Source organism: Rhyacophila brunnea, unplaced genomic scaffold, assembly GCF_057557595.1.
Source record: "Rhyacophila brunnea isolate RB1 unplaced genomic scaffold, BYU_Rbru_1.0 scaffold_2, whole genome shotgun sequence".
Taxonomy (NCBI): Eukaryota; Metazoa; Arthropoda; class Insecta; order Trichoptera; family Rhyacophilidae; genus Rhyacophila; species Rhyacophila brunnea.
Window position 1 is genome coordinate 2,601,785 of NW_028232859.1, and position 17,582 is coordinate 2,619,366.

At 34.9% G+C, this 17,582-nt stretch overlaps 1 protein-coding gene across 1 annotated transcript in view; it reads left to right on the plus strand.

Moving 5' to 3' along the window:
- Nucleotides 1-17,582, plus strand: part of LOC147071681 (DNA-dependent protein kinase catalytic subunit-like) — a 98,701-nt gene that overhangs the window by 80,322 nt on the left and 797 nt on the right. Inside the window, exons 47-54 of the mRNA XM_085946496.1 lie at nucleotides 412-644; nucleotides 5,900-6,082; nucleotides 6,842-6,938; nucleotides 7,742-7,895; nucleotides 9,729-9,832; nucleotides 10,970-11,146; nucleotides 15,570-15,772; nucleotides 17,296-17,475. Of these exons, the coding sequence (XP_085802622.1) occupies nucleotides 412-644; nucleotides 5,900-6,082; nucleotides 6,842-6,938; nucleotides 7,742-7,895; nucleotides 9,729-9,832; nucleotides 10,970-11,146; nucleotides 15,570-15,772; nucleotides 17,296-17,475 (1,331 nt within the window). The remainder of the gene's footprint in view (nucleotides 1-411; nucleotides 645-5,899; nucleotides 6,083-6,841; nucleotides 6,939-7,741; nucleotides 7,896-9,728; nucleotides 9,833-10,969; nucleotides 11,147-15,569; nucleotides 15,773-17,295; nucleotides 17,476-17,582) is intronic.

The window sequence follows — 17,582 nt, forward strand, 5'->3', positions numbered from 1 at the left end:
TAACTTTGCTAACCTAACTGACATAAGTAGCATCCCACTAAACAGAGGCAAATTTGAGAAATGCATGTTGCATCTAACAAAGTGTCATACACAGAATTCAAGCAAATATAGTATTGTATTTTGTTGAATTATTTGCAAAATAAAATGAACCTCAATTTTGATTGAAATTCAAACAACACTGGTTCGTCAATTCGTTTGAATTCATTGTATGATGTACTTAAAATTTTCCACTATTTAACGGTGTCGCTAGTAACTAAACAACCAATTTCGGCCGCCTAATTTTAAGCAGCAGTTAAGTGTGATTAAACATCTGGTCCCGAGGCTTTTTAACGCCTCAGTTAGGTGAAATATTTTGAATAGTGTTTATCAATTATTGTGCATGTTACTTACGAAATGATTCATAAATTTCAGAAGCCGGTAGTAAATTCACAGCGACCCATCTTGTCACGATGACATCTCGGAAGTTCCTGCAATCAAGTGGCGTCAAAAGTTTGGTGGACTTTTCTCCATTTCTGGCAAATTACGGACAGTTTCCCGGTCGCGCGGCCGTCATGTTCGGCCAAGACGGCAGTTGGATAGACGGCGGGACGTCAGCCATCGCTCTTCTCCGAAAGCCTGTCACCATTGTCAGCTTCGATAGAGAAGTGATGTGTTTTTTGATATATGATCACTTTATTAACTCTGGCTAGACCGAGGCCAGAATAATGCCTGAATGTAATTGCGACAGAATTTTTTTATAAGCGCTTAGTGACAAATATATCAGTTATACAGCATGTCATGACAACCTCTAGACCAGGGGTGCCCAACCCAAATCGTTTGGTGAGCCAAAAAAAATATTTTATTACCTTATAATAATGTGACACTTGTTTTTGTGTATTGTTTGATATCTTTTTCATATAGACTGGTAATTTAGCTGACGCGCATCGCAGTTGATTGGCCGTGTTTTCATCAAGCAACCTACTGTGACACTTCGTTTTTACCACATTTAATTTTGAAAAAAATGATTCGCAGCGGTATGTAGTCCCAAATGCTGCTGTACACATTGCCAGTCGTTTTAATTTTAGAAATTTATCTTCGAGAATATATTTCTTATTCCCTTTGAACATGCACTTTAATTCTATGCTTGATTGCAGTTCTATTAGCTCCATTTGCAAATTTGGAGGCGCTGATTCCACCTCCACGTTAAATGGAGTTAGGAATATTTTGAACATTTCCTCATACTTTTGCATTAATGCGAATCTGGTATCGAATTCTTTAATTCATTTTGTGACTTCATTAGAATATTTTAAAAAATCTTTACGGTCACTATTAAGTACGGAGTATGTGGAGCCGGCATAAGCATATAAACAGGTACTAGCACGCATCATAACAAGAAAGATCTAATTTCACAAAATATAATATAAATGCGGTAAATTTACGAGAATTTTTTTTTATTGTATGAAAATACCAAAATGCAAAATATAGAAAGATGAAAACTTCAATTGAGCCTTGGGCCGCAAAACGTCTTCATTTGGGCCGCGGGTTGGGCATGCCTGCTCTAGACGTTACCACAGTTTTAGATGGAATAAACTGGAACATCAGTATAGAATTCACCGCCATGGAGCCACTTTATCGGTGTTTAAGGCCATTGGACCCGTTTTTTCCTGTCTTCTCGGAATCGCGGAAATGATAAGCATGTTTAAAACGAATTGATACACAATAAACTCTTTATTTATTTAAAATCTAATAAATAGTATTCAACTAAAACGTTCTGTGTCATTAAAATTTTTCGAATCGCTTTACTTTTTAAAATAAATGACAATTAGTCAGTCCTGTTTTCGAAATTGGTCAAAACGACTGTCACGCCACAATGAATGTTGAGCTTAATAATAGTTTTGCAGGTATATATTGTATCAAAGAAATGGGTAAAACAATACATTTCATTGATTAACTCACGTACTTTTTTTAATTTCGGAAAAATAAAGATTTTAAAGCCATTTTAGTTTGAGTATACATCAGCCAATTTTGAATGATTTTTTCTCACAAAATAATATATACTGCACAATAAAAAAATTTTTTTTATTATAATATAACATTCACGTAATACTATAAATAATAATTAACAATGAAAAAATAAATAAAACCCCATTTGGTATAATTAGTGACGCTGTATTACTAAAACACGTCGTACATTTTCATGTATTTGTCCTGTTTTCAGACGTTTTAGAAATATAATTATTTTGCAAAATTATTAAAAAAAGGCAATTTGATTGATTGATCCATACAGTTTTTTCATTCTTTCGATATTAATATAGTTAGTCGGCGACCAACTGGGACGCAGTGAGGACGTGTTTTTTTTCTTCCAGAATTTAGTTCATCGCGGAATATTATTTTGACAGACGTAATATTTACATAACAACAGTGTTAAACAAAACTTAAGCCAGTAACAGGGTTGCCACATATTTTATAAGGTAGCTTGCGTGAATTTCTTGAAATCAAAAATATGTTTATTAGATTTTTGTGCAAGCTTATTCAAAAGATAATTTACTAAACATTCTTTGAAGGTGGCTTCGTATTATACATGGGAAAATCATGAGCGGTACATTAGCCAAACCATGCGCTGGTCGCCGTCGAAGTGGAAAAACATCTCAAATGATTGCCCAACGGTACAATATTATTTTGTATCTTCAGATAATCATGCCTTTCCGTTAGCAATTTATTTTATGATAATTATTATTTTTATAATTATTTTTATAACACACCCATGATAGCCACGCGGCGTAAGCGTTGGCTTATTGCGTCGTGGGTCCCAGGTTCGAATCCTGGGTCTAACAAGTACACATATTGTTTTTCAATTTGTGTATGAGTCACAAGTATGGATCTAATAGGTTGAGCAAGTGGCTGACATACATTTATCGTAAAAACAAAAATCTGTCAATACAAACCTCCACTCTGTGGAGGCCCATATGATCCTATTAGGATCGAATACGGTCGAAAAGAATATTATTTTTTACTATCCTACAGTGGAGTAGTTGGCATAGCGCAGTGGGTGTGGGTTCGAATCCCACGTCTGGCAAAATTACATGTTTTTGCAATGTGTGTTTTATCCAGATTAACTACCATTCCTCATAAAAAGTCTGATAGTATAAGCCTCCATATGCTCCGCTGAGGAGATAATGGTATTTAATGAGTGCCAATGAGTTAGTTATCTAGCCGCAAACGCATTATTATTTTATATTAATTAAATGTTAGAAATCAAACATTTAAAAAAAAATCAGTGGACAACCCTCGTCCAATGTTGACATAATGAATTCTATTATTATCGGCCCATATTCATTATTATAGGCCGGCCAGGTGTTATCAATAATTATAATCATACACATTAAATAGTTTCTTAATTTGGATACCTATAAACAATTTTTGGATTGATTTAATTTTTAATACGTGTATTGTTTCAATGATATAAATAACACATATTTCACTTCCCGTTTTTATTTATTATCTATACTTACTATAATTTCGAAAATATATTTGGATGTTTGTATGTTTGTACCGTTGTGTCGGTTTTTGTTTATAAAAATCCACAGGCGCAGTCGGATTTCGACAACATTTGGAGGGTAGACGGCGGCTGACGAGCCGGAGTGCGTGGTGGAGGTCTCGAATTTCAGATTGAACCCGCCTCTTCTTCTTCGTTACATACATATTAATACTATTTATAACGTTTGTATATTGTGGATTCGATTTTAATTTAGTGTTTTTTGTTTGACCTTTACTCCTATTAGAATTATTTTCATATTGGCATATTGTATTGCAGATATTTTAGATAAATGTATCCACGAAGCGACCCTGTGCGAAGCCGGGTACTTCAGCTAGTGTTATATATTTTTTTATTAATTTTATACTTTCATTTATTTCCGAAATGTGCGTCTATTGGGAAACCGCTTCAAGATTTGGATGGACGCCGCATTGTAAATTTTAATTTATTTTTTAATCGCCTCATTGAAATATCAAGTCATTCAATTTTTTTTTCATGACTGGCAAATTTATTTATATTTTTCGAAGTTAGAAGAGGATCTGTATCTGAATTTGTTATTAAGTGTAATATGTGTGACTTATCTTTTACTCTCAGTACGGATGAACCTAAAGCGAAGCAAAAAGGGTTAAACGTATAATTTGTAATGAGCTTATGAAAATTATTAAAATTATATTTGTTCACACTTTCGTTTTTTTTTGTATTCATACACACCGAATTTGCCGTGGGAAAATTATATAATACATAAGTATATATATTTCAAATACCTCAGAAACCTACATAAGTATTAGATTTTTTTTTGAAACTTTTTTTTTGCACTGAATTTGATCGTACAATATGATAGGTTCAAGAAAATGTATCACTTCACAAATTCAGCATATCAATAATATGACGTTCTTATTTGGAGGTCTACTATTTTTATTCTTATAATTTATTCTACCTACTACCTACAAAAATCTATATAATTTGTTAGGAAAAAAATATTATTTATTAAATAATACTTTCGAAACCCCTGATTTCGCTCAAACTTCGCTTAGGCGGCAGACAGCAGACAGCAGCATATTGCACGTGTACATTAAAATGTTATAATATAATACTTCTATATACCTATACAATAACATGTTTATTTTGTTCCAATGCTTGTCGCTTACGTCAAATTTGATTCTTGCAAATGAACCCATAAGCCTTAACTTATTAGCCAAACAGCGTTTGGCTTTAACAATATTTTTTTTATGTAATATAATCATTTAGCTGTATTGCATCGAATTTTAGTAATCAAACTGAGAAGATAAGACTGTACATATAATGCTTTAATACTGTAGATCATGGAAAATACAGTCATCTATTATCCAGATTATCGATTATCCAATTTGCACTATGGTTCATAATTTATAGTAAGAACAATGCATGATTAAAAACTTCCATCTTACATTCTTACATTTCAAAACAATGAAAGAAGGTTATTCCGGAAGTAAAATGGCTTATTATTATAATTTTCGACTGTCTAAATTAATGATTGTGTCCCAATTAGTCCGGATAATGAAGTTTTTTCTATGTGTTGTGTTTGTAATAATTTTATCATATTAATACACATAGAACAGGGTTGGCGAACCCTTTTACGTACGCGTGCCAAAATTTCTCAATTCTCGATTGTCCGACGTGCCGAGCACGGGGAAAAAATTGTTTTTAAGAATTCTATTTAAAAAATGATGATGTTATAGATACCACTCATAGAAGATATCACACATATTGCTTTATTACTTTTTTCAATTACTCCATAAATTTCGGTCCACCAATTTTGAAACTGTCTGCCAGAATTACTACTACTAGCTCCACCAAGATTTTGTTTCTTATTTCGTGCAGCCATTTTTTGTGGGTAGAAATGAAATTGTTGGTTAATGTATTAATTAGCTTGGTTCTTAACGCACAATTTGACACCAGGATTGCTCCGATCAGATTAAGCATTCTTTCGGTACAGTGGTCTCAAGCATTGTAAATCGATCAAAATTAAGGTTCGCGGCACGGCATCCCTCGCCGCCTGATTAAGTTATTGCAATAATATTATTTATGACCCTCAAGCCTACGGACAGACCTATACAATTATATATTTAAATTAAACCTAATGCTTATTCTTGAGTATTTGCCTGTTATTTTTTATACAATGCTATGTGTCATTTATTATTATTATGGGTATTTTTTTCTCTACAAACGCGTGCCATGCCAAATCATCTTGCGTGCCACTGGTAGCACGCGTGCCATAGGTTCGCCATCCCTGACATAGAACATGGCGGCATATAGCCGAATAATATCCTCTCTCTATTTTTGTTCTTGCTTTGAAGACTAGAAGACTAGTTTTCATTATTTTATTTATTCTGGTATATATATCAGGTGACAGAGATGTCGTCTCTCTGTAGACCTATAAGAATCGGAGTGTGGGGGTCGGACGGGGTGAAACGACACTTTTTGGTGAAGAGAAGCGAAGATTTGCGGCAGGATGACCGGATTCAGCGGCTGTTCGCTCTCATCAACAACACGTCCAAGAAATCTGATATGGCCATCGCTACGTACAAGGTATTATACAGGTTACCATTTTTGATGTAAGATCGTCTCTGTTCAGGCAAAACACACTAACTGGAGAATACTAGTTTTGAGTAATTTGACTTTGAAGTTGTTAAAATGTTTGAAATAATGGTCTATCATCTGAGTTTATTAAGTAATCGTAAAAAGGATGACTTTAAAATAAAGACTGTTTATTTATTAAGAAGGTTTCCAGACGGTAAAATTTGAAATAAGGAACATTTTGGTACTAACTCAATATGTCATTTTTTCGAATTAGTGTTTTCTGCCAGAACAGTGACGAGATATTATCAGAAAGTCAAAATAAAGTGATGTGTGATCGCTTTAATCAAATTTTATAGTGCTTCAAATACGTTGAAGACGACCTTCTCCACTAGATAGATTTGTAATTCATTTTGCATTGTTAATTTTATTCATTTGTGGCAAACTTCACAATTATCACTTGTTTCTGTCAAAAACACCAAATTTAAACACTTTTTTAGGTTCACTGTAACATTAATTCCACAAACAATAGATTATTATTGTTAAACCCAAAGGCGAATCTGTTTAGTTTTAACTTTAAATGGAGAGACGGGCTATGCTAAAATGATTGGGTACAAAATGAATCATATAACAATACTAGCATGATCGCCAGTTGTTCCACTAGTTTAATTTATCTATCGGAATAAAGTATTTACACATTATCGCAAAATAGCATAGAGAAAATTATTATTCAATATTTATATTCCATTTATATAAAAATATTTTCACCAGGTGATTCCGCTATCGTTTGATTTTGGGCTAATCCAATGGGTAACAGGATGCTCCACACTCTTCGAACTGACCGTACATTCTAAACCTAATGTCAAAGGTGAGCCGTAAAGTATTAAATAACATTTGAACCTCACTACATATTGTTTTTAGAAATACCGAGGGGGTCTTTGCATAGCGCTTCAATATTTCTAGCTACACCTCTGCCATGCGCCACTTGGCTGCCTATCAATGTACAATCTTTGATGCGGTTGTTGTGTCACAAGTTGTGGCGAAGGGCAGAGGTAGGCTGAGGAGATCCGACATAAATGGCGCATGCTAAAATTTGTCAGACATACTTATTTGTTTTCATTTAACTAAGAAATAAATTGCAGATAGTGTTTGTTAGTTTTTTAAACTCAATTAAACCCCCCTGCCTTACCAAACCATAATAGACAAACGATATTCTTCTATCTATAAAATATCTAAAAGTATGCCATTAAATTATTTTATAGATAGAAGAATATTTTTTATCTGTTATGGTTTGGCTTAGGCAGAATTTCATTGAATTTTAAAAACTAACCGATACAATTAGCAATTTGTTAATTTGATAATTTTACTTTAAACCATATCCGATCCTAAGAAGATCATGTGGGCCTCCGCGGAGTGGAGGTTGTATTAATTCTTTTATTATTATATTTATTCTAAAGGTTATATTCATTATTCGATGAAAACAGATTAGTATGACTGACAAAGTTTAGAGTGTACTATTTATGTCGGATCTCCGCAGCCTACCTCCACCCTTCGCCAATGTCGTGGTAAATATCCCCGATAGATCAATTAAAAATAATAATATTCTAATAAATCTTTTTTTTTTTCAAATTTCATGTAGGTACATAATGTGAATAAATATTTTTTTTATAGAGGTATTGGAAATCGTACGAAGAAAAAGAGATGAATTTGTGAAAAACTTTGGCCGTAGTTATGAGGACAGCTATGGAAATATGGCAGCTGATATCACACAATCTAAAAATGCCTACGAACGAGCCCTTCAAACTATACCGAAATATATTCTCAGGTAAATTTTACTGAATTCTACACTAATAAATAATATAGACCAGGATCTCAAAGATGGAAGACAATTCTTATTATCCAGTGATACCCGGAAGATATTGGGAGACCGAGAGCCCAGTCCACTGGATCGACGAGATAACCAAATTTAGCGGAAGAATGCCGAAACTTAAAGACTATGGACCGAGATGAATGTAAACAGCAAGAAGGGGCGGGGCGCTTTCTGATGATAAATGAAATAATATTCCGATATAATGTGGGTTCGAATCATCCATCAAGACAGATTCATATTATGCTATTTATCAATCCATCTTTGATGTAAGACTGTTTCATCCCAATCAATTAAAAATACAGTCGAACTTGGTTATTATGAGGAAGATGGGACCGACGTAATTTGCTCGTTATAAGCATTACTCGTTATATCGTTATATAAAATTTTTTCGCGCCACGTTCTATTTAAGCATAGAACATAAAAAATCTGAAAACCATCCTAAAAATCCCCGAAACAAGCATGGCATTCATAAACTACAAAAGAAGTTGTTTATTGTAATGAATTGTTGAGCCGCCGGCGCTGGTAGGTACCTACTGACTTGACAAAGCTTGGATTTTATACATGCAATTTCAACCATATGCGTGGATACTTTTTCAATGTTGTCGGCGAAAACACCAATTAGGTACCTACTTAGACACGTAAATAGTGTCATAAACGTAATCCGATCCCGGCGGCATCGGTTACCGGTCGGATTGCATTGCTTAGGGTCGAAAATGTTGTTTTTAACACGTTGATCGCCATGGGGGTCACCGGTGACCGGCAAAGAAGACCTACCTTAGAGTTGTTCTACAGCGCCGGCGGGCACGCGCGCAGTGAATTTTTCAATATGCGGTGACCGGCATGGCCCTTCTGTATATTACTGCCACTTTGCCTGAAAATATGTCTTCCCAGTCACAAAATATAGGCTCACTAATGTAAAGAATGTACATAATGAAAAAAAAAGTTTTCCTTTTAAATTGTAGATGTGTTTTTATTGATATAAAAATTAAATAGATTATAAAAATGTAAGTTATAAAAATTATGTAAATAATAAACAAATAGAATTACAAAAATGATTATAATGTATGTATACGTATATTTCCAGTTTATGTGTATCCAGGTATTATACTACCCAATTTGAAAACTTTTATTCCGTATTCGTGCCTTTTCTGTTTATTATACTATCTAAATCTAAATATAATTCGACCTCAAAAAGGCACCATGCTCTCGTCAACACATATGGACAGGTGACCGGCGAAATGGCCGGCCCGGCGCAATATAATAAATTAACTTGTTGGCGCCGCGACAGACACATGTGGCCGGCACATCATAAAAACCAATATTTACGTAAAAAAATCATCAAAATGAAAAAAAAACATTATATTCTTTCATAACCTATCAAATAATACCTTGGAAACAAATAATCATTTTTTAACTATTTTATGTAAAACTAGTTGGCGATCAATGTGTTAAAAGATCGACACATAAACAGTTTTGCTCGGTATATCCGAGAAGTAGCTCGTTATAAAAGTATGGAGAAAATCATAAACTAAAATGTCAACGAATGTTTCCTCATTACATCCGAGATCTCGCTATTTCCATGATCGTAATAACCAAGTTCGACTCTATCTGTTAGGATGAAACTGGTCTTGGGTATAATGAGTATTAATAAAATTATAACTAAACATTTTGAAGTGTTTGTAATTTCTAATTTAATAATTCATCTTATAATGTATGCATAACACCAATTTAAAAATCTGTTTCCTACGAATTAATTGGCTATCTCAAAAGTGTTATTTGTCTGTGCAGAGAGGCATTTGTCAAGTTGGCTGTGTCTCCTGAGAGGTTTGTCACCATGCGTCAAAACTACGTCAAGTCGTTGGCCCCCATGAATATTGCTCACTGGATATTAGGTGGGTGCTTACCATTTTTATATCTCTAAAATGTTGTTAGAGGTTCATAGAAGGACATTTCCAAAATGGCCGCCATGTAAAAAATATAATGATATGAGTGCTTTTTTTATTATTTTTCGGCTGACATATTTTACGACAATCATGCAATATTTTTTAAGTATGGGATGGCTCCTAGCTAGAGGGTATAGTAAATAACATGGTAACCATTTTCATAGAAATACATTTTTTTTAAATGACTATGAAGTAGATGTGAAATAGTAATTGCAAACATACTTCATGTCAGCCCATTTGGGTAAAATACAATGAAAGAAGAAAGAACTTTGTTTAAGGCCATGCATTAGTTGAGGCACGGTCTAAAAAGATCGTTGCTAGGCGATGCGCGGACTGCGGGTCGCGGGTGCAAATGACACCTGTCAAACTAAATATTATTTTTCATATAAATCCAACATACGTTCATTTTATGTTCTGTTTATTGTTCTATTAGTAACAATAATAATATATTCATTGACATGTTTTCTTTTTAAAGTAAATGGGTAACGTTTTTAGTCATCTTTACACGATTTTAGAATTAATTGACCCGTCGCCATCAGGCAGCAAAGTGACGTGCTTCTGGCTCGAGATTCTCTCAGTGAATGGCAGCGAGTCCAAAATTTCGTCGCGCCTACAGTTGGAAATTATTTGGCGTTTCACTGATGCGTCACCTTAAGGTGATACATCAGTGAAACGGCAAATAATTTTCAACTATAGGCGCGACGAAATTTTGGACTCGCTCGCATTCTGAGAGAGAACGTCGAGCTGGAAACACGTCACTTTGTTTTGTGATGGCGACGGGCGTATTAATTCTTAAATCGTGTAAAGATGACTAAAAACGTTATCCATTTTCTTTAAAAAGAAAACATGTCAATGAATATATTATTATTGTTACTAATAAAACAATAAACAGAACATAAAATGGACGTATGTTGGATTTACATGACAAATTATATTTCGTTTGGCATGAGTCATTTGCACCCGCGACCTGCAATCCGCGCATCGCCTAGCCACGATCTTTTTAGACCGTGCCTCAACTGAGATACAGCCTTAAGTACAGTGAAATCAAAATATAATATGACTTCAATTCTAATCTGTTTGTTTCAGGAATCGGTGACAGGCATTTGTCAAATTGTCTGATATCACTACAGACTGGAAGCGTGGTAGGTGTGGATTTTGGTTACTCTTTCGGAATAGCTACGCAACTGTTGGATGTTCCTGAAATGGTGCCTTTTCGATTGACTCCTCAAATTTTAGGAGTGCTGGCACCCCATGGAAAAAAAGGTAGGAATGTTATTCTTTAATTAGTGTAAATGACCTTCTCTCTCATTTTGTCTGTCCTGGCTAGCATTCTGATACAGCTTTTTAAGATTTTAAATACTATATTGGATGCATATTATGTATATGGACTTTTCCAAATAACCAGTGGTCTATGAGAGCTCTTTCAGTAAATTTATTGTCTCCCGGGATGTATGGCATGCGGCGTCTTGCTGGAACCACATGCTTGTCAGATCCTTCTTCTTCTTCTTCCACGGCGCTACATCCCGGGGTGGGATTTGGCCTCCTCCACAACCGCTCTCCACTCACTCCGGTCTCTCGCCACACTTCTCCAGTTACCGAGTCTTCCTATATGAAGCCAGTCCACTTCTACAGCGTCAGCCCATCTCCTTCTTGGACGGCCTCTGGGTCTCTTCCGTTGGGGTAGCCACTTCGTCATGATCCTTGGCGCTCTAACTTCAGGCATTCTCTCCACATGTCCCGCCCATCATAGTCTTTGGGACTTACAGTATCTTATGATTGTTTGTTGTTCAATCAGCTCTTCCAACTCGTGGTTCATTTTTATTCTGTAGTTCCCATGTTCCAACGTGGGTCCAAAGATTTTTCGGAGTATTTTGCGCTCGAAGACAGCTAATTTGTTTTCCTCGTTTTGAGTTAAGCACCAAGTCTCACAGCCATAAGTGACCACTGGCCTTATAATTGTTTTATATATTAGAAGTTTACTTCTTCGGCCTAGAATTTTCGACCCCACCCCAAAGGCATGCCAGCATTTATTCCCGGAGATAAGGCGGATTTTTATCTCCTCTGCTGTCTTATTTTGAGTATTTAGGCTGGATCCGAGATACGTGAACTTGTCCACCCCTTCATATGCATGCTGTCCTATGTCTATATTCTGCAGCGGTACCTGATCGCGTGTGCTGACCACATACTTAGTTTTTGACTGGTTTATTTGCAGCCCAGCGTTTTCTGCTTTTATTTTCATAGTGCCACCATGGTTGATCATCCTCTGTCTGGATCTGCTTGTAATTACTATGTCGTCAGCATAAGTGCACATCTGCGTTGTACTGTTATCTACCCATCCTCTTATGTTGGTTTCACGAGCTATGATTCCACCACAAGGTTAAATACCATAGTGGATAGCGCATCCCCTTGTCTCACACCTGATTCGATTTTGAAGCTTTCAGTTTGCTCATTTTGCACACTGACAACTATTTGAGTATCCGTCAGTGTGGTCTTTATTAGCCTTACTAGGTTTAAGGGAATTCCCAGGATTTTTAGGCTTTGCGACATCTTATCACTATTCACGCTGTCAAAAGCTTGTTTAAAATCAATAAACAGGTGGTGGAGTGTCAGGTTGTATTCGTGCGCTTTCTCCATAGTTTGCCTCATAAGATGGATGTGATCTATGGTGGATCTATTTGGTCGGAAGCCGCATTGGTATTCTCCCAGGATTTCCTCACCATAGATCATTAACCTGCTATACAGTACAGATGAGAAAACTTTATAAGCTGCGTTTAGAATTGTGATCCCTCTGTAGTTATCGCACATTGTTTAGTCTCTCTTTTTCAGAATAGGCACGATTGCACGAGGCTTGTCAGATCCATACCTTCCAATTGAGGCCAAAATAAATTCTGGATCACCGAACGGTATCGGTCGCCATTGACGATTAGCCCTTGCACCGGTCTAATCCTGGAAGAAATATGGGCCAATAATACCAAGACCAAAATCTGCACCAGACAGTCACTTTTTCTGATTACAATTCTCTTATGGCACTCTTAGATCTCTTGAGGATTTTCACTCACCCAGATTTGACAATGTTACTTGTTGACGAAGCACTTTAGTCAAACATTAACCTCGTTGCTAAACACAATTTTCTTGGCAGTCAAGATGGCAAAATTTAATTATTTCAGTATGTTGTTGAACTATAATATACCATACGATACTAACAAATGGAAAATACAGACTGTCAGAAAGTAACAGCAAAATTTTATAATACAGAAACTCAGGGAACTCAGAAATAATGGGAACTGAAATACATAACGGGTAAGGCGAAGCAGGTAACCGACTCGAGTAAGGAAGAATCCGGGTTAAACTTACACACGTGTTAAGAATACGTTTTACGTCGAATACTAAAAACTGCTCTCGGTTTATGCATTTACGCTCATTTAATGTTGGTGTATTACACACACTATTGCATGTGCATAATGCGTGCTTCATTTTCGTAGGACACTCACACATTCAAAACCCTGCATCAAGATGCGGCGTATTGAATATAGCCTATCGGTATTCTATTTATTATCTGTTCTGTGCATAAACTTAATCGACTGTCAGAGTTCCTTTATTGAAATACTCCATATTATATTACATATTATGATTTTGTGAAAAGAACTGTATTATTTTTTTTTTGTTTTGTTAAAGTAACTTAATATAAATTGGATTGGTGTTTACTCAATTATATTGGTTTTAAGAACGAAAGTTTTTTTATTAATTCTATATTTGAGTTATTTATATTGACAGCTGTTTCGGACTAATCTTATATAAAGTTATTTCATATCGACTGTGGAAAGGAAAAGGGGCGTAAGCCTCAGTTTTTGCAAAGTGGGTTTTATTTGTTATTAGCAATGTATTCAACTCAATACATGGTATGCCCAAAGGATTTAAGCTGCAAATGACGAATTATTATGAAAATTTAGCTTTTAGTTTTTAGAAATGAAGGGCGTGTGAATTTTACGTCCAGGAAAAGGGGCTCAAACCACGTCAATGACATTATAAGTCGTTTAAGCAATCTTTTGTGGTAAGGAAAAGGGCGGTAAGCAACTTAATCCGTAAATGTATGAGGATAATGGCAGTTTTACTAAACGCTGACGGCCGGGTGGCTCAGGTATGAACCATAATGAAGATTAAGCCACCTAATAGTTTCGCTCGCTCGTTTGACAGTCCAACACGTTTTTCGACACTCTCTCCATTAAAATTCATTTAAAGTATACTAATCCAGTGAAAATGGCAATAGAAAGAAGTTAAAATATTCTTAAAATGTGTGGTGTTAACATGGATGGAGTAAACAACACAAAGAAAAATGGTAAGACCTTAAAATTACGCCTTGAAATTGTTATGCCGCACAAGTGAAGCGTCATCGTTAATTCTCTGTAAATTGTTATAAAACATTATGTTACAACTTATATTGTGTCTTAATCATTGGTTAATGATCTCTTGTTCATATTAGATGATAAAATTAATAAAATATTTTCTATATTTACTTCAAACACCGCCGTGCGGTTTATAGGTTATGTGACATGTCAAACACAATTCTAAACTGAACTTGGTCCCATGTACGCTTATATTTACGATTAAAATCATTGTAATGGACAAAAATTATAATTATGCACCGTATTATTTATAGTAATAACATAAATCTCGAGCAAAATGCGTTTTGTTTTAATTTGTTGTCAGGAGCCACTGATCAAAGTGACAAGTGATTGTCAAGAACCAAATACATCCGCAAATATTGGTTATTTGTTATAATTATTGTAAATAACTAAGATTAGCTTGAATCAATATACTATGTCTATCTATATATAATAAAATATTTGCTATATTTACTATTATCATTATTAATATTATGTAATGATTATGTGTCATTTATGGTTTAATAAAATACTTTTTTTCTGAAAATAATAAATTATGATTGTTCTAATTTTAAACTTAATATAATTAAACCATAGGAAATGAAAAAATATTAAATAAACACCTAGTGAAACACTATAAAGAAATACATTCCCAAGAATTTAATTTAAAATAAGTGTGAAAAAAGGCTATTTGCTGCGTAAGTCCACTGTATTTTATGAATACGACATTTGAAATTGGTAAGGAAAAAGGATGTTACCATCATTTTTATCGGTTTTTCTCTAATAACTTACGTAATTAATGTCAGATTGGGAAAATAATACACCAAATTATTAATCATTATGCACTTTAAGTCTGTGTATATTTTTTATTTTGATTTTGACAGAAAATCATTGAAAAAACGTTTTTTGCTCCTCCTGTAAAATTTGCTTTGTGTGGATTACGCCCTTTTTCCTTTTTACAGTCGATATAATGACAGGCACCCACTGTGGTGAATTGGCAAAATGCTCTCTGTCCTATGCAAGCATCCAATCCTCGAAACCTCATATGCTCCATCGTAATAGATTCTTGGGTTTCCACCGCGTGTAGTTCTTCCTTCTTTCCTCACACATCACATATCTCTTGATAATGGCCTCTGCAACTAGCCCGAAACGTCGAGGAAAGAAGAAGTATATGCGGTGGAAACCCAAAAACCTATTATGACAAAAAACAACCGTGAAAGTCTCAAACATTATATAACTCATATGCTCCGCTTCGAAGAGAAAATTGCACCTTTTACATGAAATTATTATTGTCATTTTCATAGGGAGTCTGCGACATCTGATGATCGAGTGGCTGGAGCAGCTGTGCAGTGACTCTTCGGCCCTCCTGGCCGCTATGGAAGTATTTGTGAGAGAACCCTCCATGAACTGGCTCCAGCACGCCAATAAAATGCAGAAAGAACAATTTCCTGATAATAATGAACACACTACTGTTCAAGATACAGTTTCTTGGTCCGCAAACATTAAGGTAATAATAATTGTATCAACTGTACTAATTGGTAATATGTACCAGCGTTCGAATCATTCATAAATTATGTCATTTGATTTTGGTTATTTTTTGTCATACGTTGTCACAAAATTTTTTACCCACCTCGCGAGTGGAGAACTACAAGGCGAAACAAAAGTAAAAATCAGGCAGCTTAGAATACTACTTAATTGTTGGGTTCGTTTAGTCAAGGATGAACCTTGTAGTATTAGGCTTGCAACCTGTCTAAATTATAACACATTTATTAATTTTGATCAACTTCAGTATAATGGAATATCTTATTCTGAGAATAAAATAAGTTTATATTATGATTGGTTTCATGTCATGTTTCTATATCACATGACCCCTCTCCATCTTAGAATGTGAATGTATAACATATTATATTATGAACGGCACTAACGGTAATGGTTAAAAAGTGGGCAGTCTTAATACTACAAGTTTCGCTGTTGAAGATGACCATCCCTGCAGAAAACTAAGAACTCCAGTAATTCCAGAAAACGTCAACGAAGTCATGAGCTTGGTTTAGTATAATCACCGAATTACTGGATATAGTAAAGGTCTTGAAGACCTTACGTAAATGATTGGAATTCTTCTTACCATTCTCTGCTCGGTGTGCGAAGGCTTTTGACGAAATATCATATCTTAGACCTACTAAATTTCATGCAAATCCATTCCCAGTTCGAAAACACCTCAGAGAAATATGCGTGTATACTTTTTCAATGTTGGCGGCGAAAACACCAATTAGGTACTTAGACACTTAACTAGTGCCATAAACGTAATCCGATCCCGGCGACATCGGTCTAGTTCAGCGGCTTCCAAACTTTATGTTACTACGCCTCCCTCTAAAAAAAATCTAATCTTGGCGCCTCGCCCCCCTTACTGGTGCCTACCAAATTTCCGATAGGTATAATTCTTTCAAATTAAAATCTGTGCAAACACCATGCGTCATTCATCCATTAATTGAAGTGACCATGTAATGTAGGTAGGTATTTACCACCATGTGTTTAGCTAGAAAATATGAAATATTTTTTTATTTTTCCAATTTGTCAAAACAATTTTTTTGGCATGGTTCTCTAGTAAAACTATGTGAAAATTCAATAAACAATCATATACCTACAGCTATTCAAATATGTGAGTTATGTTTTTCCTTTGAATGGAGTGCAGTTGTGCCACTGATGTGTTAATGGGTCATAAAATGTCAGGATTATTTTTATCACCTTCATAAAATAAGCAATTTATGATGTTTTAAAAAAGGTCAAAAGGCTCATGAAATAGTGTACTTTATTACAATTTATTGAATATTTTTATATGCCAGGACTCTAAAATCATTTTGTATTACAAATTTCGAATAAAGGTATGGTTTTATAATGAAAATAATGTTCAGGGGATTTTTTTTTTCGCGAAAATTTCAATTTACGGCGAATTTACTGTAACATACTTGCACTTACTTGCTAACAATTAAAAAAATAATGCTTTCCCTATTAATAGTTTACGGATGTTTACAGATTGACCAATGCAAGAGAAAGCTATCGGGAGTAAATCCGTCACTGATAATCAAAGAAGATCTCAAATCCAGAAGTCGTTCGCTTCAGTACAATCACCATTACATCCGAGTACTTCAAACGGCCGGTGCTAAACAAAAAGATGATCAAATTTCTGATGTTTCCATGACAATTGAACAACAGGTGAGAATCCAACCATAGAGAAAATAATTCTATTTACTATTATTTTAAAATGCAGTAGCTATAAAATACATTCGTTTCTAGGAAATGTCACATTCATTTCACAAAGG